A 24,258-nucleotide genomic window follows, 5' to 3' on the forward strand; every position below is an offset into this window, starting at 1 on the left:
GCAGCTGCCATTCTAATGTCCCAGGAAGCCCCTTGGAATAACACTGCAGGATGACATAGGGCCCAATCCTATCCAGTTTTCCAGTGCCGGTGCAACTGTGCTAACGGGGCATGCACTGCATCTTGTAGTGGGGCAGCAGTCACAGAAGCCTCCTTAAGGTATGGGAACATTTGTTCCCTTACCATGGGGCTGCATTGTAGTTGCCCCAAGGCTGGAAAATTGGATAGGATTGGGCCCTTAGTGTCATTCTGGGATTTGAAACTGACAGGTGGCACAGATCCTCTGAAAGGTAGCAGTGGCCAAAATGGTAAACTCTGGGGGTGTTTTTACCCCACCCCCTCTGACAATTCCAAACCCCACGTTGTCTGTTGACAACTTTCAGCACAGTCTTGGTTGGGGGTGTTTTGGGGTTAGACCACTGTCTCCTGGAACAGCTCAAATAATTGCCTTGCTATCCTTATAGCAGCAGCAAATTCTCTACCTCCCTTTTTTGTTCAGTGGTGAATTCTCTGCAGCTCCCAAGAATAGGTTCTCCAGGTGTGGCTGCCTAAGGAATCTGGGCTTGCCTTAGAAGCTTCCCAGGAGGTCTTCAGTGAGAATCCTAGTGATGGTGGACAAGCTTCTCTGGAAGGTGACTTGGCTGGAGCTGAGAATGTTTACTTGCAACATGCAGCCATGGCAGTGACAGGGCTGGCTTTCGGGTACATTCTCAGTTCATACTGGGCTATGGCAGGGCCTAATAGTCCTGGGACAAGCGCTCTGCGTGAACCCTTTGTGTGCCCTCTGAGGTACTCCCAAAGCCTCTGTTGAGCACAGGATTTCCAGTGGTGCTGGCAGCAATATCGTTGTAGAAAACATCTCTGAAGCAAGAAAGCTTGAAAACTTCTGATTCAAATCGCACTTGCAGCTTTTGGGGCCGTAAGTCTGTGGCAGAACACTTGGGTTGCAAGCAGGATGTCCCCAGCATCGCCACGTGAACGATCTTGGGCTGCAGGGCTGGGAGAAGCCTGTACTGGAGACCCAGGGGAGCTACCCTTTCCTACAAGGCTGTTCACTGTTCTGAATGTTTTTTGGCAGAAAGGCAACTCTGCTCTTTCCAGTGCTGACCTTTCCCCATCTTGTGTCTTGTGGCAGCACAAAAAGCCGATGTTGGTGATGGAATATTGGACTGGATGGTTTGATAGCTGGGGAGGCCCCCACTTTGTCTACGATGCAGATGGTAAGTCATCACCCTGTTTTGCTCGTTGATGCTTCTCCTTCTCCACCCTCTCGGGGTTGGCCGCCTCCACCGCTTACCTTCACTCCCTGCCATGATCTTTTCCACCCTCAAACAGGCAGCAGGGATCAATCCACAAGTGTAGACTCCATAGTGCCACTCATCAGTATGCATGTTTTTTAAAAACACTTGGTGCCTATTCCCAAGGAACAGTTCATCCGCTTGACTTCCTCCTCCTTTTTGTCTTTAATGTATAACCCTCTAAGATGAGGCAGCCTGAATTCTTCCCTTCCCTGCAGATATGGTGAATACCATTGAACAAATCCTCAAATTGGGAGCGTCCATCAACCTGTACATGTTCCACGGGGGCACAAACTTTGGCTTCATGAACGGCGCTGTGCATTTTGATCACTACAAGCCAGTTGTCACCAGCTATGGTAAGGCGTCCTCGGCTCGCTTGAGCAACGGTGCAGTGGGCTGAAGCTCGGGAGGAACCAGGGCTGCCCTGCCTAGGAAATCAAAGGGTCTGGGCAGTTCCGGAGCAGGTTGGTGCAGAGAAGAGTGGCCTTTGACCCCAGTGTTGGTGCTCATATACAGCCATGTGGAAAGGTTGTTGGAAAGGAGCCTTTATAAATGCTACAGGGGCACACAAACCTACTCAGCATGCATTCCTTGTGCAGACCCTTGTAAGAAACCAACAGGTGTAGTGGTTCTGGAGTTGGTTTTAGACCTGGAGGAGCCAGGTTCAAATCCCCGCTCAAACACTATCAACTTCCTGGGTGTCTTCCTGGGCCAGTCACTCTCCTCAGTCTCACCTACCTCACAGGCTTGCTGGGAGGACAAAAGGAGGGGAGGAACTGTGTACAGCATCCTGCACAACATCCGGTACACCGTGTGTACACGGAGGTGTCTCCGCAGTGGGGAGATGTGTAGATCTGTAGTATGTGGAAGCCTTCCTGGAACCAGCTGCTTCCCTCTGAAGATCTGAAATGTTATTGGTTACACCAGGGGTGTCCAAGCCTTTTGGCAGGAGGGCCACATCATGTCTCTGATACTGTGTTGAGGGCCGGGGGGAAAAGAAAATTAATTTATATTTCAAATTTGCATAAATTTGCATAAATGAATACATTAGAGATGGAACTTATATGAATGAATGAAGGTCTTACAATAGCTCAAGGTCTATAAAAGACCTTGCACAAAGCAAGGCTGGCCTTTCCTTCACTGCCACTGCTGCATCACAGATGTAAAACAGCAAGCAGTGGAGGGAGCCCTCATCCCACAGCTCATGCAAGATGTCAGACAGTTGCCCTCACATTGAGAGCAGTTGCATCGGGCCAGCGTGGGCTCCAGCAAGTCTCCAGAGGGCCAGGGGCTCATTGGAGACTGGGGGCTCCCCGCTGGCGGGATTGGGAGTCCCTGAGGGCCACGAGTGGCCCCCGGGCCGGGGTTTGGGCACCCTTGGGTTACACAAAACATGCCTAAATGTATAAACTGCTTGTATTTGGATTGTGGATGTTCCTTGCTGACTGAGTAAAATGTCACCTGTGTATGTAGACAAAATGAGGGGGGACAGAAAAGGGAGCGATCTGGGGCACTGAAAAAAGCAAGCCCTTCTCAGAGGTGCTTGAAGGACATCAGTCAGTTCTGAAGGGAGAAGTTCTGGCTCAGTGGGTAGAGGCTGTGCTTTGTTTGAAGAATGTCCTGGGTTCAGTCCCTTTGCACTGGCAGCTCTCAGGTTCTTGGCTGGCAGGGGTAAGTAAGGACCTCTAGCCTGTGTGGAGAACCATTACCTGTTGGAGCTGACAATTCCCAGTTGGATAGCCAAAGGCTTGGTATAAAGCAACTTCATATAGCCTGATTTTTCTCTGCAACTGGGTGGCCTGGAAAGTGCTTGCTTCCTTTTGCAAGATCTAAATGGAAAAACTCATGGGGGAGGGGGTGGCAGCAATGTCTGCATTTTTGCTGTGGTGCAGGAATCGGATGCCCTGCAGTCACCCAAAGTGCCTTCTGATGGGCCAGGAGTCCGCCCCCCCCTTTACTGCTATGCCCTTGTTTTCCAGACTACGATGCCCTGCTGACTGAGGCCGGAGACTACACTTCCAAGTACTTCAAGCTGCGCCAGCTTTTATCAAAGATGCTGGGTAATTATACCGGTGCAAGAGAGGTAGCCCGCACTGGTGCCACGTGAGCAGAACCTGAAAATGTGTGGCAAGCTCTCCCTGCTCCCCGTGTAGCTACATCCTGTGCTTAGCTGGGAGCATTTGCTGAAGCGCAAGGAGGAGACCAGGGAGGCAGGACATCTTGTTATGGAAATACCCTTTCGGCTGCTTTCACAGCAGTGGGGAAGGCGCTGTGCTAATGGCAGCGTCTGTCTGCAGGGGGGAGCGTTCCACACCAGCAAACTTAAAACAAATACAGATTAGAAAGAAACACTTTGTATATTGTGTGTGTGTTTGTGTGTGTGTGTCTCTCTCTCTCTCTCTCTCTCTCTCTCTCTCTCTCTCTCTCTCTTTTCCAAACCTCTGATTGGCACATAGGTGTGCCACTCTCATTTCCCTCCCTAATCTCAGCCTGTGGCCAGGCATATTCTTTGATCCTCTGAAGGTGCATGCTCAAGGCTGAACCGCGCCACCCAAACAGTTGTTTAGTTTTGTGTTCATTTTTTGTGAGTGGTGAAAGACTTTTTTCCTTGCATGTTGCAAGGAGACACATGCAAAATGCATGTGTTGTGCAGGTGCTTTTCTGCATCCCTGGCTATTGCTTCTCAGTGCCATTTTCCTTTATGTTCATCTGTTCTCTCATTTGCCCTCACTGCTCTTTAAGCGGATTCGCTGTTGGTCACCCATGTGATGTTGTCGGTTATGGTAAGACGACAGCGGTGCTTCCCAAACTTACCCAGCTGGTGACTCCTTTCCCCAGCGTTCAGAATCCGGAAGTAAATGGCAGTGAGGCCTATCGCATCACACAGAGACATTGCCACCGCTCACTTCCACTTTCAGAGGCCTGCAGCACCCCTACAAACGGCAACAGGAGGCTCTGGGAAGGCTTCGCTAAGTGCAGGAGAACCACGTGTGAGCCTCCTGCACTTGCTGGGTTGTATCACGGTTTCCCTGCTGGGGGACAGGCGTTCCTCAACGCCCCAGTGAGTGCCTCATGACATCCCAGGCCATTGCTATGCTCAGCTTGGGAACCTCTGGACTACATTCACCTGAGACATGCTGTGAAGGCTCAGGTGCCTGTAAACTAGAATGTGTGCATTGTCACCGTCAGTCAGATTAAATGGGCAGTGAAGGCAAGGAGGGTGAGCACAAAGAAAAGGGAGAACAGTTGCCCTAAGAACATGTAGCTGCCAGGGAAATAGCATCGGAACAACACAAATGTTTGGCCAGGGGGGTTTATTGGGGATGGTGGTAATCAGATGTGTCAAATACACTGTTTTTAAAGCAGTGTTGAAATGAGATAATGCTTGGCCCAGCCTACTCTTAAGATGCTGACGTGGCATTTCAACTAAACACTTTGTTTTCTTTGTCTTTGAAGAACAACCTTTGCCTCTACCACCTCTGATTTACAACAAGGCCTCCTATGGGGTGATTCAGATGCAGCAGTACTTCTCCCTATGGGAGGTGATGTCCCTGCTCTTACAGGTAGGGAGCACTCACTTCCAGTGAGACTGGTTTTTCTGATTTTGGTGATGCAAGATGGACAAATCCTGGAGTGCTGCCCAATTTATCCTTAAAGACTTTCGGGTGAAACTCAAAAGTGTTTATCCTTAAAGACTTTAGGATGAAACTCAACCTTCAAGGTTGGTGCTGTTCCACCGAGGACTGTGTGTTCATATACTAGCCAGTGTACGTAATGTGTGTACACATTCGTGTTCTGGATGCATGGAGGTCATTGTTTAACAATGCAGTCAAGATCTGTGCCAAGAGATAGACAACTCCAGGCTGGATAAACTCTATAAGAGAGCTTCATATGTATCCGGTTCAGGTGCAGCGTATCTCTGAGTACCGGTTGCCAGGTACAGGAAGGGGGGTGCAATAGCACAGGGATGAGTTTACCCAAGGCAGCTGGTGGGTCACTCTCATCCAACAGGATGCTGGGCTGAATAGAGCCAGCAGGGCTTTTGCGTCAGCCAGGCGTCTAAATGAAACTGCCCATGTGGACATCGCCTGCCTTTTTCCCACTCTTCCCTTCCACCCAAGAGTAGGTATATTCTTCTTTTCTCGTTTTCCTCTTCACAGCCCATAAAGTCGGAACTACCTGTTAACATGGAGAACCTCCAGGTGAACAATGGCAATGGGCAAGCTTATGGGTATGTACTCTACGAGACCCTCATACCTGGCGATGGGCAGCTGAATTCCGGTGGCCATGTCCGGGACAGAGCACAGGTGAAGAACATGGTAGAATTTGGGTTCACGGCTTATCCTGGGGGGAGGGGATGGAGATGCAAATTTGGTCTCAGCTGAGTCACCTCTAAGGCCACCCCTGGATCAATATGGTTAAAATATTGACATGAATGGGGACCCACCTAAAATTGGCTTGCAACCCACCTAGTGGGCCCGGCCCACAGTTTGAGAAACACTGCTCTATGATTTTTCTCTCTGTCTTCTGTAAGCTTCCTTCTGTTTCTAGGTCCCCACAGGCCTATTTTGAAAGCCACTTTGGCTCAATCTATTTTTAAAAACCTGTACCGAAAGATGTAAATTTATGATTCAGAGGGATATTGTGAAAGGTAAAAATATCACTCTCTTTTTTTAAGTGACAGTGAATGGAGAGTTGCCATCTAATATATAAGCAGTTATTCCAGATAATCTGTATTCTTTACTGAAGTTTTTTTTTTCCCCCAGTGTTTATAATAAGCATATAGTGTTTGTTTGTTTAGGTGTGATTGTCATTGTTTATTTTTTGTTCCTGTTTTTGTAATTTGTTAACAAAAAAGTGAATAGTAATAAAACATGTACCATCAATGCTGGGAAGAGACAGTCTCCATCCCTGATACTCCTAGGGCAGTGCTGCTTTTTCCCTCCTGTCCCCCTTCTTCAGCCCCTTAACCCTTCTCTAATCCTCTGGCTTTTTGTGATTGACAAGTGAGGCTCTGGCTTCTTCTGTCCTGCAGGTGTTTATCAATACCTGGTTTATTGGCTACCTTGATTACACCCAGGAGGACTTGTGGATTCCTCCTGGACAGGTAAGCAGTTGGAGACACGGCATGAGTTAGAAGCAGAAAATTCCACACTTACACCTTTTACGGAAATGTTCTTGGGCATCCACGCGCTGCCAGGCCAGTTTGGATCACTCATGGATTGGAATCCATGCCAGAAGAAGAAGATAGGGGTATGAGGAGAGCCATGCTGGACCAGACCCATGTAGCCCAGCATCCCACTTCCCACAGTGACCAGTGAGATGCTGCTAGGAACCCTGGAACACACATGCAGCTAGAACAGGGGTGTCCAAATATTTTGGCAGGAGGGCCGTATCATCTTTCTGACACTGTTGGGGGCCGGGGAAAAACAGAATTAATTTACATTTCAAATTTGAATAAATTTACATAAATGAATATATTAGAGATGGAACTTATATGAATGAATGAAGGTGTTATAATAGCTCAAGGCCTATAAAAGGCCTTTCACAAAGCAAAGCCAGTCTTTCTTTTGCTGTCACTGCTGCATCACAGATGTGGAACAGTAAGCCCTTGTCCCACACAGCTCACGAGAAAGGTCAAACAGTTGGCTGTCACACTGAGACCAGTTGCATCAGGCCTGCGTGGGCTCCAGCAAGTCTCTGGAGGGCCAGAGGCTCATTGGAGACTGGGGGCTCCCTGAGGGCCGGATTGGGAGTCCTCGAAGGCCGCAAGTGGCCCCAGGACCGGGGTTTGGGCACCCCTGAGCTAGAAGAAGAGGGCTGTTGCTCTCCATTAACCATTGTTTGCAAGTATCCTGCGTATTCCAGACCCCTGTCCTGCCTGTTAGCCAGCAACAAATCTCTCCTCTTGTGAGTTAGTCTAAACCCCTTTTTAAAGCTATCTCAGCTTGTGGCCACTGACAGTGAATTCTGCAAGTTAATTCCGCAGTCTTTCTGTCTTAGTTCTGCCATCTGTAAATTTCATTGTGTGGTCCTGAGTTACAGTATTATGAGAGAAGGAGGCAAAAAAAAAAAAAAGCCGTTGCATCTGTCTTTATGCTAAGCTACAGAACAGCCGTCTGGTGCAGTCCCCTCTCTAGAGCAGTTCCGTTTAGCGTCTCCATATTCATGCTTTCCCCAGCTTCAGCTCTGCCTTAATTATTTCTTATTCTTACAGGGATACAGGTTGCTCCGGCTTCTAGTAGAGAACTGCGGGCGAGTCAACTATGGGCCCAGACTGAATGACCAGAGGAAAGGTAAAGCATGCTGTTTTTCCTTCCTTGGTTCCTTGAACTCGAGAGGGTCATTCTTACACACATTCAGCCTGCAGATTCCTGTCGCAACCTGTCTTTCCTCCCAAACAAGGAATAAGAGGCCCGCGTTTACTCTCCGCTAAGCAGGAAATTCACATTCTGCACCCGGGCAATCTAAATTCAGTGCCCAGCAAAGCTGAATCTCAGGAACTGGCGAAATTATGCAAATGTGCACGCTCTAATGAGGCTTGTCATAGCTCTCCGGTGCATCAATCTTATTGTGATTCTTGCAACTACCTTGTAAAATAAGTAAGTAGTGGTGTTCTGCAGATCGTGCAGGTAGAAAGCTGAAACCGAGAGGAATGGCGTGCCCTAAGTTCATGTCAGGCAGGATTCAAACCAGGAAAGCACTGGTTCAGAGCTTAGTCCCTTAACCACTGTGCTGCACCAGCTGTGAGTGGATTTTGGTTTTGACAGGCATAGCAGGTGTAGAGCAGCACAAGAGCTAAGCAGGGCACTCCATCGCCACCCCTCGACCCCTAGAAATCTCATTTGACCACCTCTGGCTCTGAGGTGGCAGTAGGCATCGCCCGCACACTTCCACGTCTGTCTCTCTGCCAGCTTGAGGACTTGGAACTTGCTGCTATAGATTTATGTCATGCGTTTATATGTCCCCTTTCCTCCAAGGAGCCCAGGGCGGTGCATCTGTGCATTTCGTAGCTTATGATTCATCAAGGCATAGCTCCTTTGCTTTGCCCTGCTTGGACTCTGTTGCCCAACACTTTGCTCAGCACCGTAGTGGCTGTGAGAACGGACGAGCAGAAGGCAGGAGAATGGCAGGCCACTTGAAGCCACTCACTTGGGGTTCCGGGTATAGCTTTTGTTGCAGTGCCTGACTGGTGTAAGCTTATGTGGAAATAGCTTTCCTGCTTTAGTTCTTCTCGAGCAAATTGCTGGAATGATTCTTGGCAACTCTGATGTAGGCATGAAGCCTCTCGGTCAGTCCTTCCTCTCTTGGTGTGTGTTTTGAATGCTGTGGATTGGGTGGGATTGGGGAGCTGATGTGCATCAAATCCATTTTCGTACTAGAGTTTTGGCCAACTATTCACACTGGTTGGCAACCTTCAGTCTCGAAAGACTATGGTATAAGACTACAGCACCCGGTATTCCCAGGCGGTCTCCCATCCAAGTACTAACCAGGCCTGACCCTGCTTAGCTTCCGAGATCATGGTATAAGCCTACAGCACCCGATATTCCCAGGCGGTCTCCCATCCAAGTACGAACCAGGCCTGACCCTGCTTAGCTTCCGAGATCATGGTATAAGCCTACAGCACCCGGTATTCCCAGGCGGTCTCCCATCCAAGTACTAACCAGGCCTGACCCTGCTTAGCTTCCGAGATCATGGTATAAGCCTACAGCACCCGGTATTCCCAGGCAATCTCCCATCCAAGTACTAACCAGGCCTGACCCTGCTTAGCTTCCAAGATCAGACAAGATCGGGAGGTAGTGTTCAGTATAGGGAGATGGTTGGCAACCTTCAGTCTCGAAAGACTATGGTATAAGCCTACAGCACCCGGTATTCCCAGGCGGTCTCCCATCCAAGTACTAACCAGGCCTGACCCTGCTTAGCTTTCGAGATCAGGTGAGATCCTGCATCTGCAGGCTAACAGTTGCTGCTTTATTCACACTGTAGCTTGGCAATCAGGCAACCTTGGTTTTATGTTTCTGTTCCAGTCTTTACAAATGACTTGCACTCAGTCTGCCTCTCACCGTCTCCATTTACTCCATTACCCCTCTGAGTAGCAGGTTTGTTTAATCCTTGATGCACATAGCCTAATGTGCCCTGTCAGTTTCATGAGCCACCAAAATTTGGGTTGTGCCACAATTTGAGAATCACTGTCTAGGCTTTGCTTTGGGAGTAAGTCCCAGTGGATTTCATGGGGCTTGCTTCTGAGTAGATATGCATAGGATTACACTGTAAAAGGTTTAAAAAAAATCAGCTGATCTGACTTACTGATCACACATTTCATCCTTATTCCTAAGACCCCAGCTAGCAGAGACAGTATCTGAAAAAGGCAAAACCCCACATGCAATATCCAGTTCATGTGCCTACTGTAGTGTTCCAGGTGGGGGGGGGGGGGAATTCAGTTTGCCAGTCTGTTAATGCTGCAACTGGAACCAAAGAGCCCCCTCCTGGCAGCCCCCCGTTCCTTCTGCTTCCAAAGACAATGCGTTGGGGGTCACTGCATGTCAGCCTGGTGCTGACTTTTGCTTCTCTTGCAGGCTTAATTGGGGACATTTTTATCAACAAAACAGCCCTGAGGAACTTCAAGATTTACAGCTTGCCGATGGATCTGAACTTTATGCAGAGGTTTGTGGGGTGGTGATACTTTTTGCCCTGTTGTCCCTGTTTGGTTTACCTCATTTTCATCATTTCACGCAGTTGGCTGAGGAGCAACACTAGTTAGCAGGTCCCCCCGCCAGAAAGCTGGCATGTGGCAAAGGACTGGGCTGACGTTCTCCACCAGGCAGCTGCCCTGGCAGTCACAGTCAGTGCCCTGCAGCAGCTTCTCCTTCCCTGTGGTTGTATTTCAGATCCATTCCTATTTCATTTTAAACCAATGGGTAAACTCTGGCCGAGAAGTTCTACAATGTGGCACCATCGTGATGGCAGTTTGTCGGGGGGGGGGATAGGGTACGCAGGGCAAGACACTAATAGACATGTGCACAGACACCACATTGGGGGGGGGGGTCACTGCTTGTATTTAGCAGAATCGAGTGGTGAAACTTTCCTAGGCTGTTCCACTTCAGGGGATGTCAGGCCTCAGCCAGTCTGGAGACAAGCGGCCAGCTTCAGATCAGATCCCTGGGGCTCAGATCAGATACCAGGGACTGAGAGGTCAGCAACAGAAAATGGAGCCAGCTCAGGCAAGAGTTGAGCTCCAGTGCAGCAAATGGAGATTGGAGTGGGGATGAGAAGTACGGAGTCAGGCTCAGGCTCCGTTCTGGAGCGGGGGGGGGGCAGGTTAGGTGGATATTGGGCAAGGCATGCCAGTCTATGCGTCTACTAGAAGCAACAGCTTGCTTGGCCCGAGGAGCTCAACCTGAACCAACATATGGAGCCGCCAGGCTTCTGTTGGTTCCACGGAACCCTGGGTCTGGCTGGGTGAATTAACTGCAGTACCTTCTCTGGCCATTGTCTGAGCAGCAGATTCCTGGCCTGCAGCGCTCTCTGCCTGAGAATTTTGCCTTAGTGGCAAAAAGTGCCTGGTCCTGGCTGCTGGAAGCTCTGAATCCCATCGCCCTGACAGCTTTCAGAGGAAGAGTACGTGTTTCTTTGTTTTCCCCCTATGAGAAACCCTGGCATGCTGAAAACTAGTATTACAGGGATTCAGGCCAGTCTTCTTCTAGATATACTGATTTCTCTGCAGGGAGGAACTGTTTGTAGCTGGGGGGGTCATGGGGAAAAAGGACAGTCAAGCTTGGATCTGGCCATCAACCATCTAAAGTGCAGAGAAAGCTTTATTTCTCGAATCTGTTAAATGAGTCTCATTTCAAGAGGAAGAACTAGCAGTTGTTGTTGGCAACCTTCAGTCCCAAAAGACTCTGGTATCGCGCTCTGAAAGGTGGTTCTGGAACAGCGTCTAGTGTGGCTGAAAAGGCCAATCCGGGAGTGACAATCCCTTCCACACCGGGAGCAGGTGCAGTCTGTCCCTGGTCTGTCTCCCTGGCTATGGGCCTTCCTTCTTTGCCTCTTAACCTCAGACTGTTGGCCAAGTGTCTCTTCAAACCGGGAAAGGCCATGCTGCACAGCCTGCCTCCAAGCGGGCTGCTCAGAGGTCAGGGTTTCCCACCTGTTGAGGTCCACTCCTAAGGCCTTCAGATCCCTCTTGCAGATGTCCTTGTATCGCAGCTGTGGTGGTGTGTGGTGGTGGTGGTGTGTGGTGAGACAAACGGGATGCAGGGGGGAGGGGGAAGAGAGGGGTTTGTGGGTATCTGGAAATTGGAGAGGGAGTGATAGTGAGACAAACGGGGGATGCAGGGGGAGGGGGAAGAGGGGATTGTGGGTATCTAGCAGTTGACAGACAAGGAAAACTGGGTTTATTCCATTGAAAAATGGGACACACAATTTTTGGAATGTTTTTGGTCTCTAAAGATCGGGGCAGTGCCTGCGTCTCTCTTTCTGTGGTGTCTGCAACACCCTAAATTAGTTATTTGATGTCTTAAGCATTTTATGGCACACCAGATGTGGGGTTAGCCCAGTGCTTTCCAAACTCCTACAAGGTAGTTGGAAGCACTGTAAATGTCTGTGGGGGAGGAGAGAAGGAGGCAGCCTGATCTAGGATTGCTCTGCTTTCTGCCGGGAACGGGATGACCATCAGACCTGAAAAACAGTTTTTATCAAGGAAGCATTGGGGTCTCTCCCTTAATGTTTCTGGAGCATGTTTAGGGCTGCCCCTACAGCCCGGCTTGTGTCCCCTTCCTCTTTCCTAACCTACTCCAGTTGATAGATTTGCAATTTAAAAGCTGTTGGTGTTAACAAATGCACAAGGGGAGCCAGGGAACCCTGGCAGCATGCTAGCTTATCCAGGGGCAGCCCTTTATCAGATTAGGGCCCCAGAGTTTGTTACAGATCTGCTGCCTCCGGGCACGTATGGAGCTTTTTTAATAAGAAAATGTACACTGCTCTGGAGGATGGAAAGGGATTAGATTAAATATGAAGTGACGTTCTCCAGCCCTTTGAAGAAGTCTGACCGTCTTATGCTACCGTCTTGCAGATAGGACTGCTGATTCTTGAATGTGTGTGGGTGTGTGCCTTTGTCTTTTTTCGAAAAACGTTCCTCCCATTTCCTGAAAGGTACCGCTGAGGCTGCTGATGCGCTCCCCCAGAGGGACGTAACTCATGATCAGGCCTGAGGAGATGGGGGGCACAGAGGCAAAATCCTCAGGGCTCGAGCTTCCGTCAGGGTCAGGCCATGACAAAGCAAACTACACACTGCAAAACAAATGTATTCAAAAATAAATGTGGGTACGCCAATCTCGACCTATCTAGGATTGTGTTTCCACTACAGCTTTAATCCACTTTCAGTTCTCTTCTAATTTCCCCAATGCATTTAGGAAGGGGGGGGTGCATTCTTGCTCTGGGCCCAGTGCCAGCTCTCAGCAGCCCTGCTTACGATGTCATTCCTACCAAAATGGTAACCTGGGGACTGGAGTGGAGGGGGGGGGGCCCTTTGGAAATGGCTGAAGTAGGCACAAAAGGTCATGGTGGGACAGGGTTCGATTTCCAGCATCTACTTTGTCATCTTTTTCTCACTTTTGCAAAGTGGCTCGTGTGCAAGTATTGAAACAGATAACTTGGTTGTCTGTCTGAAGACAGTATGGCTTGGTTGTGTGAATTCTTTCTGTGGTAGTGACCCCTCCCCGAAGGCTGGCTGATGCCCAGAAGGAGCAACTGGTTCTCTTTTCTCCACTGTTTCTTTCTCCCCCCCCACTACCCCCCACTCCCAGAATCCGCTGGTCATCTTATTGGAATGCCATGCCTGACAGCTCAGTGGGCCCTGCGTTCTTCCGAGGAACCCTGAGAGTGGAAAAAAAGCCTCAGGACACTTTCTTGAAGACGGTGGTAAGTCTGTTTGCGTGCTTGTTTGTTTTTCAGAAGCTTTAAAAAGAGGCGTTTAGGTTAAGGGCTGTGGGTGGTGAGAATGGTAGCGAAGTGAACTTCTTGAGAGGCACGAGCTCCTTGCAATCAAGAATATTGTCTGCAGATGTTTTCACCTTCCCATAACTGTCTCACGTTCCGGAAACGTACCTGCCAGAATGGCTATGCGGTTTCCGAGATGCAGGGCAGAGCTAAGTCATTGTCACCCCTCGCACAAATACTTTCTACAGGTGGCTTAATGGTGCAGTTTGTTACTCAAAAGAAAAAGTCAGTGGTGCAGTAACATGTTTCCTTTCTACACTTGGCAGATCCTGCTGGGCAAAGTATCACGTGTAGCAGCAAATGCAGTGCTTTGACTCTCTCCTGCAAATGCCCCGACACATTAAGGCAGCCATTTTCAGCCGCTGTGCCGTGGCACACTGGTGTGCTACGAGTGGTCCACAGGTGTGCCACAGGAATTTGGGGGAAGGTCATTTATTAATAGGGTCAATGGGAGATGTGAGCCCCCACTGGCAGCACTGTGTGCCTTGTCAGTTGTCAGAAACCTGGTGGCGTGTCTTGACCGTTTTAGTGCCTTGTCAGTGTGCCATGAGATGAAAAAGGTTGAAAATCACTGCATTAAGGGGTGTGTGGTCAGCCAGCCCTGTGGCTACCAAAACGATGGAAGCCTTAGTATCATACCACTTGTGGGCCTCTCCTTGTCTGTGTTCTTTAGGGTTGGGAAAAGGGCGCTGTGTTTGTCAATGGGCAGAACCTGGGTCGCTACTGGAATGTGGGTCCTCAAAGCACACTCTACCTCCCAGAAACATTGCTGCACCAAGGAGACAATGAGGTGAGTTGCTTGGTTTTCAGGGTTCTCCTCCCCTTCACACCTTCCTCAGGGGAACCAGGAATCGACTAGGTTTTGCACTAACCCAGGCATGGCCAACCTGTCTGTGAGGCTGCGTGGGGCAGTTCCCATGGATGGCAGGGGCCACGGTCTACCTCCATCACTTCTCCTCCTGTGGAATGGAGCAGAAGATGGAGAAGGAAGGGAGGGAAGTGAAGGGACCAGGGCTAGAACTGTGGTTCCCAAACTGCCCCCCCAATGCAAACTGCCCACAGGCAAACTCACAGGGGCACCACAGGATGGCCCCGGCTTCTTACCCACACTTCTGGGTGCCGCCATCTTGAATTGTGCACGATTCAAGATGGCCGCACACAGGAGAGCCAGGCAGTGATGCTGCTGCCAGAGTGCTCTGTGACTGCAGTAAGTTTGGGAACTGCTGGAGGAGAGTATCGGAGACTCTCCAGTGCTCTGTTCTACTCCGTTCCCTCTTTCTTTTTCAAATCTATGGAATGAGAAGACAAGTTGCAGAGGCAACCTGTGCACATCAGAAACAAGGAGTGGTATTTGGTGTGCCACTGCCAATACTGGGCAGACTTGGGCTATGCATCCACCTGGGCGGGAGCAGGGCCTCTGCCCGTTTTTGGATCCTTTCCATTTGAGAGCAGCTTCTTTGAAAAGTGAGGCATGTCTAAAAAAAAAAGACTACACCGCATATGAATTGGTGTTTGTATGAATGGCCAGTTCTTTGCTTCACTGAATTCTCCACGCGGTGGAAGGTGACAGCGTTGCCTTGTGCAAATGTTCCAGAACGTGCATGCAGGGTGGGGTTGCTTTATCATTATGGTGGGTATGTGCCAGAACTGAATCAACAGAAGTTTACATCTGGCATTACGAACCTTCCATAGTTTGACTTTATCTGTTTCTAGGGTGTGGGTGGAGTTTAGACAACGATGGTTTGCAAGGAGTTATGGGAACACCGGCCTCCCTTTTAGGTTGACATCACTGAACCTGACTTTTCTTGTGAGACAAACGTGGGGAAACATGCTCAAGAATCTTTCCAAGCTTATTGGCAGCACAGAAGGAACATACCTTTCTAACCTGTCTTTTTGACTGCTTGCATACTTGTGGGAACATATACTGACCCTTGAATAAGTTTATTCCTTTTTTCTTTTTCCCCCAGATCATCATTTTTGAAGAGCACACTGCAGGTCGGATCATCGAGTCTACAGACTTGCCGTTCCTTGGGAAAACCAAGTATGTGGACTGAGAAGGATTGGAGGCTCCCTGCCTTCTCTGCCCCCTCCCCCACCAGTTCATCTTACACATTTCTCCTGGGTGTGCTTCCTTCTTAAATTTGGGGGCTCAGGGGTCTGGATGTTCTCAGGCCTCGTTTTGACCGTCGTCCGGCTCTGGACCCATGAGATAGACGTACCTCTTGTCAGTGAATTTAAGGAAAATGACTCTGGATACTTGAACTGGAAAGGAGATCCAAAAAGGGGGGGGAAAAGGAATCTTTCTAGAGGAGTTTAACACTACTTCCAGCTTTCTTGCCCCAACCAAAGAAGTGGAGAATCTGGGCAGTGAAATGGGGCAAGGATACACACAGATCCGTTGAATTTAAGAAGTTGATTTGGATTCTTCTGAATTGGTGACTTTCTTGTTCGGGACTGATGCCTTCCGTTCGGCAACCACAAGATGAACTTGGGGTTTCCTCTGGTTTTCAGACAATTGGAGCTGTGACGGCAAAGGACTCTTTCAGTTCGTTCTTAGGTACTGATGTGTTAGTTGGTCAGACTGGGTAAGAACGTCATGTTCATGTTTTTGCGTTACTCTTAACTGTTAAAACCACGAGATCTTTATTATTAACTGGAGGCATTCAAAGAGCCCCCTTAGGTTTTTACGTCTAGATGGCAGCAGAGGGTGGAACTGTGCAAGCCCAGTGGAAATGGACAGAGTCTGCTGTCTAGCAACACACCCTGGGTTCTGCTCTTGGAATTTGATCTCAAGCTAAACTCTTGGCATAAAGAATGCTCACCACAGGGAGGCCCTCTCTATGCCACGACCGCAACATAGATTTCTGTCGTCACGGCGAGAACCTCTAAAAAACCAGCGTCACTAAAAATTCCTACTACCATAGTTGTGGGCAGGGAGGCTCTTTCTGGGGTAACGTGCTCCATGCCTTAGAAATGCAGCATGGAACAGTTTCCATGGATGAACTATTTGGGGCAGCCTCTCCATGGCCCTTTACCCCAAAAGGAGAGTGTGAAAGGGAACAAACAAGTGGATGTACCCAGTTTAAAAAACAACAACAAAGAAACCAAGGACTACTAATGTGGGTGCCCTGTGCACAGCAAGTCATGCCAGTCTTTGCTTTCTCCACTGGCAAAGCGAAGCTTGATCTAGTATTGACATGGCTGAGTTCACAGGTAGTGGAATGGACTGCATCATTGAAGGCTCCGGTAATTGGGGGGGGAGGGTCAACGGTTTTTGAATACTTCTCTATGTCGGTGGATAGGAGCTAATTTTTTTTCAAAAATTAATTTTTAAACAGATTTGAATGAAGAGGAAAAAATGGAAAAGGAATAAGGGAATGTTCTCTCTCTCTCTCTCTCTCTCTCAGCTCCAGTCTCCACCCTGCCCCTGAGGCCAACCTTAGACAGCACATCAAGTGGCATGCTCTTTATCTGGGCCTGCAGCAGCTGCCATCGCTTCTGCCTCTCTTCCTCTGTGGATTTAGAATCTTTAGGGATCATCTAAATCTTCAGGATTTAGAAGAGGGGAACAGAGCTCAAGAGGAGGTACAGAGGTGGGGAGCTCTAGTCCACCACTTCCCTCCCCTCTGCATTTCCTCTTGTGCTCCATTTTTCTCCCGAAATCCAGGGAGCAGGAGATGGAGGACCAGTGGAGGCAGGGCCCTGTCCTCTCCACCAATCCATCGTTTGAGGCAACTGCTTCTCATTGATAGGATGGTCCTACTTCCCCCCTTTTCAGGAACTTCTCCGGTTCCCCTCTGAGGTTTACTCAGAAGCTAATGTTGCAGCCTTTCAACTACTTGAGACTTTCAGAAATGCTGTTGGTGCCTGTGGGGGGAGGGGATGTTCCATTCCTTCTTTCTCTTGCCCAGATAACCCAGCGGAGCCCTCCTGCTGCTAGCCCTCCTGCTGCTAGCCAAGGACCATTGGTTGGTCCTTGCAGGTTGTATCTTCCTGCTCCCCCACCCCACCTTCTCATCAAATTGTAGTTGGCACCTGATCTTCCTTGGGGGTTCAGCACCTGCCAAGCTGCTAGCCTCAATTCTAGCCCAGCTCCCCTTCTTAGCGTAGTCGCACAGCACCTGCAGGAACCAGGAATTTCCTAGGGCTTATGACTGTTAGAAACCATATTTAATTTTATTTAATAAATTAAATACAGTTGAATTAAAACTTTTGAGAACAGACAGTGCAGCTGTAAACAGACCCCCGTCCTCCACCTGGACCGTGTACGGCCAAACCCATCGCTCTCCTGGCTCTGAGAGGCTTAGCGCCAATGTGCTCTTGCCTTGTTCGCGGCAGAGGTTCGGCTGCCTGAGACTTGTTGACAGCGAAGCGCATCATTGCAAAAGTGGGAGGTTCTTGTGTCCTCTTGTTTTTTTTTTGCCTCCATGATTCACTGCAGTCTGGCAGGGCTATTGTCGTCGTAAATAGGACAGACAGACATGCAAATGAAGAGGGCAGCAACTGGAACAACTTGCAGTGTGAAAACTTAAAAAAAAAATCTTAATTCTCAGTAAGCTAGATCTGGGCCATGTTGTTTGGCTGCAAATGTCTCCTCTCAGCAGAGTAAAAGCCTGCACAAGAGGGTCCAGCAGTCCCAAAAAGCCGTACTGTTGAGTTCTGAATTTTAAGTCAAATACATTTTTTTTCTTCCAGAACAAAAAAAATGGTTACAGCATTTTTTTTCTCGCTACGGTTGGAAATGAAAAGTGTCTTCTTGACTTAAAGGACTGTTTGTTTGTACCATTGATTGTTTTGATAAATTCTGCCATAAATTAAAAGAAATTTTTTTTAAAAGTATCTCTCCTCTTTTCCTCTTTTTTTAAAATATCAGGAAATGTATAGAGATATGTCATTAGTCCAAAGAGTGATTTGATTCCACGCTGTCTCTGCATCTCAGCTACATGGGTTAGGGGTTAAAAAAATAAGTGCATTCTCCCGCATAGGATTACATTACTTTCCCTTTAGCTGGCAGGTATAATTGTGCTTTAAGCTTGTTTTTGATTATTTTTTTTTAAAGGAAAGCCAAGTGTCAGTGGGGTCCCTTGAAGTCTAACCAGAGTCTAGAAAGGCAATTTTAAAAAAGAATTTTGAAGGAGTCAGGACTGATTGGTCTTTGGTCTTCAATTCTACAGGGGACTGCTGTAGGCTATATCCAAGAAAAAGCAAATTAAGCTGCAGATAAGACAATGTTTGTATCCTACTTCCACCTTCCCACCCACTCTCCACCAGCACCATTTAGGTGTCCTGGTAAGGGATGTAGCTTGGGTTTGTTTACTACTACTGCTTGTAGCTGCCAGCAGACATTAGCCAGAGCTGAGAGAGGACTGGGTGCAAACTGCTGCAGAGACCTTTCTTCTGAAATGCATCAAGTGGAACCGATTGTGCTAGCGAACCACCAGCAAATAGCCAAGCTCTTTCTGGACTGTACCACTTCAACCAGGGAACCCCAGATTAAATGCTCCCCAAACAACAAAAGAAAGTCAGCCTAATTTACCTTGTTGGCAACCTTCAGTCTCGAAAGACTCTGGTATCGCGCTCTGATAGGTGGTTCTGGAACAGCGTCTAGTGTGGCTGAAAAGGCCGATTCGGGAGTGACAATCCCTTCCACACTGGGAGCAAGTGCAGTCTGTCCCTGGTCTGTCTCCCTGGCTATGGGCCTTCCTTCTTTGCCTCTTTGCCTCAGACTGTTGGCCAAGTGTCTCTTCAAACTGGGAAAGGCCATGCTGCACAGCCTGCCTCCAAGTGGGCCGCTCAGAGGCCAGGGTTTCCCACTTGTTGAGGTCCACTCCTAAGGCCTTCAGATCCCTCTTGCAGATGTCCTTGTATCGCAGCTGTGGTCTACCCGTAGGGAGCTTTCCCTGCATGAGTTCTCCATAGAGGAGATCCTTTGGGATCCGGCCATCATCCATTCTCACGACATGACCAAGCCAACGCAGGCGTCTCTGTTTCAGCAGTGCTGGAATCCCTAGCATGTATGCACTGCTGAAACAGCCTAATTTACTGCATGTAAAAATACCAGACATAGAAGAAAAACAGATGCTGGCCTCTTCCCCCCCCCCCCCACATGCTAGTTTTCCTTGTACAGGGGTGCATTCAACCCTACCTTGATACAGTCCAGAAACAGCTTCCTAGCTTACACTACAGCTCTGCGGTTTGCAGACACCAGCCATTGCTGTGACGTTGGGGCAAGCCAGGCTCCATGGTGCAAAGCCCACTCCCTCTGCCAAGACATGAGCTGGGACCAGGTGTGTGTTTTCTGCTTTGAAGGGGGGGAAAAGCACCTTGACTGATTTTTTTTCATTCCAAAATGTGCATCACCAGAACTTAACTGGCTCACCAAATAAGTCCACTAACCCACTCTTGGTAGGTTCGTTCCTACCAATCTCAGCTTTCCATGTTTGCCCTGGTCCAATTTACTGGTTCCAATGGGTGTGGAAAAAAAAAAGATAAGCCAAAGAAACAGTCATGTTCTCGCAATAAAATACGTAGACCTATTAACCCATTTCTGCCCAACCCACAGGTGTACACATTTGATCCATGTTGCATATATGCAACGTTGGGCAGAAATTGCTCAAGAAAGGTGAAAGAGGGCCATTGGACCCCTTTAAAGATGTTTTAACATAAGCTGAGCCCCACTGGATCGAGCCAAAGGCCCCTCTAGTCCTGCTTTCAGCATCTCACAGTGGCCCACGAGATTCCTCAGGGAGGACACAAGACAATAAGATACTTGCATCCTGTTGCCACTCCATTGCATCTGGCATTCAGGGATAGCCTACTTCTAGAACCAGAGGATTGCTTATATCCATCATGACTCGTAACTTCTGATAGAATTTTTATCCATAAAATTGTCCAATCCCCCTTTTCAAGGGCATCTAGGCCAGGTGTCATCACCAAATCCTGTGGGAAGGAGTTCCACAGGTTAATTACACACTGTGTAAATAAATGTTTTCTTTTGTCTGTTCTAACTCTCCTGATGCTCAGTTTTAGTGGATGTCCCCCGGTTCTGGTGTTGTCTCAGAGGGGAAAGAACATCCCTCTAGCCACTCTGTCCAGTCTATGCATAGTTTTATACAACTCAATCATGCCCCCCCAGTGCCTTTTTTTTCTAGACTGAAAAGCCCCGAACTGTAGCCTTTCCTCATAATGGAGGTACCGCAGGCCACTAATCATTTTGGTCACTCTCTTCTGCACCTTTTCCTGTTCCACTTTAGTCTTTTTGAGATGTGGTGATCAGAACTGGATGCAATGCTCCAGATGTGGCCTCACCACTGATTTGTACAATGGCATAATAATATTGGCCGTTTTATTGTCGAACTCTTTTTAATGATCCCAGGGATGGAATTGCCCTTCTTAACTGCCGCTACACAGTGGGTCAACACTTTCGTCGAGCTGTCCTCCAGCACCCTCTTTCCTGATCCCTCACAGACAGCTCAGAATCCATTAACGTATAATGTTAGTCCTGTCATCTCTGTTTTCTCTCTCTTAGTACCTGGGACAAGGAAAGCAACAGCTGTCTCTACTAAGATTGGGGTAGAATCTTCTCATTTTAAGCAATTTTTGTCCAGCGTTGCATATACGCAACAAAGATTAAAAGTGTACACCTATGAGCTAGGAAGAAATGGGTTAAGAACTGTACAATAAGACATTTGAATATCACAGGTGTGTTCTAAGAAGGGATTGTATCCAGATCATGCAAGAGGTACACAGTCCTGCCTCTAAAGGGTGCCTAACAATGGGAGACAGTTCTCCCAGCAAGTCTCCACTCTCATGTTTGTTTCCACCCATTTGCCACTCTACACATCAGAAAGAATGAGGTGGGATGCATCACTTCAGTCTGTGGGTGCATTTGTCTTACCAAAAGCTTGTCCACAAATGAAGCTTCTTTCAAGTAGAGCATTAAGCATCGCAGAGAGAAAAATTTAACGTAGCCCTCACCCTGATGAGCTAGCTTACTACGTTGCAAGGAAGTATTTACATGAGAGGAAGCAATCAAAAATACGACACATGCACCCTGACGGTTTGAAGTGGAACAGACCAGAATTCTACCATCTCATCCTACCTATCATGGACCTGGTCTTTGCAAGTGGTACAGCTCGGGAGGTAGAATTTCCTGTGCTGCTTCAGACTGGGTTGAAGGTACCATTTGTGAAAGCTTCCCCATGTTTTTTTAAAAAAAAACAATCCCAGCAAGGTAAAAACTTAGCATATCAGGAAGAAACAGCCTTAGCACATTCTGTCCATATTGTGCTAGTTTTCTGCTTGTAGGGAGTTTTTTTTAAAGATACAAAAATGCATTCACTTCCCATTTAATGCGGTATGCACTGCTCTCAGCTACCTGCATAGACCAGGAAGTGTCACTTGGCTCTATGTTTACTGCTTTTGTTTGTTGCACCATTTTAAACCCATTTTTGCCTGGCCCACAGGTGTACATATTTGGTCCCTGTTGCGTATATGCATCGTTGGACAGAAATGGCTTAAGATGGAGTTTTCTCTTCTTACCTTTATCTGCAATGCCAGAGCATTAAATGAAGACCATCCCTGAGTACACCCTTTGCCGATTGCTGCAGACAGGACTTTGGAGGGTAGCCAGTTTCCCTCTGCATGAATGACATCTTGACCTGTACTGTATGACTTCACCCCCACTCCATCCCATTGATATTTCAACAGAGGCATCAATCATATCACTTGGCTGGGGAACTGATGATCTCAGGGGAACTTCTCATAGTTTTTTTTTTTTCCCCCCTCTCCATGGAAACTTACAGCCAGACCAAAACAGCAACTTTGGCCAGTTTCCCTGCAGCACTGAAGGCGGCGGGCAATTTGCCAGTCTTCTGCTAACCACCTGGGCAGACACATGTACTGAAAAATGTTGTTGCCTTCTATGATGTTTGGAGCTCGAAGACCCAGCTGACAAGGTTCAATCTCATCATCCAAAAGGGCAATAGGAAGCCTTGATGAGAAATGTCCTAATTTGAGTGCTGTAGTGTTACTCAGGGCCCGGGGCAGGCACACCCTCCTCCCCCACTCCTTCGGATGAAAGAGGAATGCACTGTGCTAAGATGGCAAACTGCTATTTTCCTTCCCCCTGACCAAATTCTACTGCATAATAAATATAATTTCAGAGCAGCTGTGCCACTGCCAGCTTTCCCTTTCAAACAGAGAACTGCTTGTGCCCTAATAAATAGTTCATGACTTTAGCAGGGGGCAGTGGGTTGAAGGGGACCAAAAAAATAAAGAGGGCCAAAATGGCGACCGTTGTCCTTATTTGTATCCTGTGGAAGCCCATCCCATGGCTCCCAAAGGGGGCTTTCCAAGCACACTTTTTTTTTTCCACGTGCATCGTATGCGCCTTCCGCCCACTTGAATCCCATGAGCCTCTGCACCTTGGACCAAAAGGGATGCCAACTTCTGGCTTTCTGTGCTCTTGTTTGCGTGTTTGACTGGTTTGTCTCCCGAGGGTCAGTTGCGGTGTTTTCCTTCTTCGTTCAAGAGTCTCCAAGGAAGATCGGTTTGGCGATTCCACTCGATTGCTCTTGTTAACATTAAAACTATCCCGACTGCTCCTGGGGACTGGGTGGCTGGCTCAAGACTCCGCAAGAGGGAACACACTGCAAATGGAAAGAAGGACTGAGCCGTCACAGATCCGTGGCCTGGGCAGCAAAAGGCCGCTGCTCAGGAATAATACAGAGTCACAGGCAACTGTGGCTGGAACCACATGCTGCATGAAACACATGGTTGGTTGGCAACCTTCAGTCTCGAAAGACTATGGTATAAGCCTACAGCACCCCATATTCCCAGGCGGTCTCCCATCCAAATACTAACCAAGCTTGATGTTGCTTAGCTTCTGAGATCAGACAAGATCAGGCATGTGCAGGCCAGCTGAAAATGGCAGCTGAGTCTCTGGTTTTCTCTACCATCAGCCAGCCCTGAATCTTCCCACAGCTTCTTCCAGAGTGAAGAGGTTGGAACCCGGACTACATCATCACTTGCCAGGGACCTGGAGACTCTGCTGTTCATTGAAAGGGCTTCTCCTATGGGTTCCACCTATGTGCTGGGACATTTGTTACCATCAAGGGGTGGATGAGGCTCTTTGGATCCCGACCCAAAGGATGCCCTCATGCATGAGAGATAATAAATGCACATCAGATGGACTTGTTTGGGGGCAGCCGGGAACGTGATCTATATGACATTTCTACTACATGATCAGTGCTCAAGTTTACAGTCCACTGGCAAATGCCCTGCTTTTGTCAGCCTGACGCAATTTACTTTTTATTGCCTCTAAACAATAGTACAGAGCAGTAGTTCCCAAACTGGTGGGTCACAATCCATCAGGGGAACTGAAAGCAGGTCAATCCCCCTTAAGGGAAGTAGCCCAGCAACGTTGGCTGAGACAGCATGGGAGTGATCATGGCAGCACCAAAACCAAAGGGCTTTGTAAGGTCCGTCGGGGTAGCACTGGCCATCTGGAGGGTGCAGAGGGCTTGCAGTCTCCTCGGCAGGCCTCCCTACTGCTCCAAATAGTTCATATCTCTGATCGCAGCCCCCTTCCAGTTTGCAACCCACTCTGCTCGCAAACCGGGTCACAATTCGACACACAGGCTGTTTGGAGCAGCAGGGAGGCCCGCAGAGGGTTCTGTGAGCCTCCCGCAACCTTCGGATGGCCAATGCTACCCCTCAGATACATTACAAAGCCCCTTGGTCGGATCCCAGCTTTCTAGGCTAGTTTGGAAACCATTGGCCTAGAGGGCTAATAAAACCCAAATTTAACCTACTGGGAGGTAATGGCCACCAAACCACCTCCCTTTCGGTTATCAGATTTATACTTAATTACTTTCCTCCAGGGAAGTTAGGGTGCCAGATATGGTTTGCCCCCACACCTCCTGTATTATCCTCGCAAAAACCCTGTGATGTAGGTCAGGTGC

At 48.4% G+C, this 24,258-nt stretch overlaps 1 protein-coding gene across 1 annotated transcript in view; it reads left to right on the forward strand.

Moving 5' to 3' along the window:
- The window catches only part of GLB1L2 (galactosidase beta 1 like 2), a 48,505-nt gene extending 32,152 nt beyond the window's left edge, over window positions 1–16,353 (forward strand). The window contains exons 9-19 of the mRNA XM_066639440.1: window positions 1,135–1,219; window positions 1,516–1,653; window positions 3,277–3,357; window positions 4,754–4,860; window positions 5,458–5,604; window positions 6,333–6,404; window positions 7,515–7,593; window positions 9,874–9,961; window positions 13,102–13,216; window positions 13,968–14,084; window positions 15,262–16,353. Of these exons, the coding sequence (XP_066495537.1) occupies window positions 1,135–1,219; window positions 1,516–1,653; window positions 3,277–3,357; window positions 4,754–4,860; window positions 5,458–5,604; window positions 6,333–6,404; window positions 7,515–7,593; window positions 9,874–9,961; window positions 13,102–13,216; window positions 13,968–14,084; window positions 15,262–15,348 (1,116 nt within the window). The 3' untranslated portion in view covers window positions 15,349–16,353. The remainder of the gene's footprint in view (window positions 1–1,134; window positions 1,220–1,515; window positions 1,654–3,276; window positions 3,358–4,753; window positions 4,861–5,457; window positions 5,605–6,332; window positions 6,405–7,514; window positions 7,594–9,873; window positions 9,962–13,101; window positions 13,217–13,967; window positions 14,085–15,261) is intronic.
- Window positions 16,354–24,258: the final 7,905 nt, after the last annotated feature.

The sequence above is a fragment of the Tiliqua scincoides genome, chromosome 11, assembly GCF_035046505.1.
Source record: "Tiliqua scincoides isolate rTilSci1 chromosome 11, rTilSci1.hap2, whole genome shotgun sequence".
NCBI classification, from domain to species: Eukaryota; Metazoa; Chordata; class Lepidosauria; order Squamata; family Scincidae; genus Tiliqua; species Tiliqua scincoides.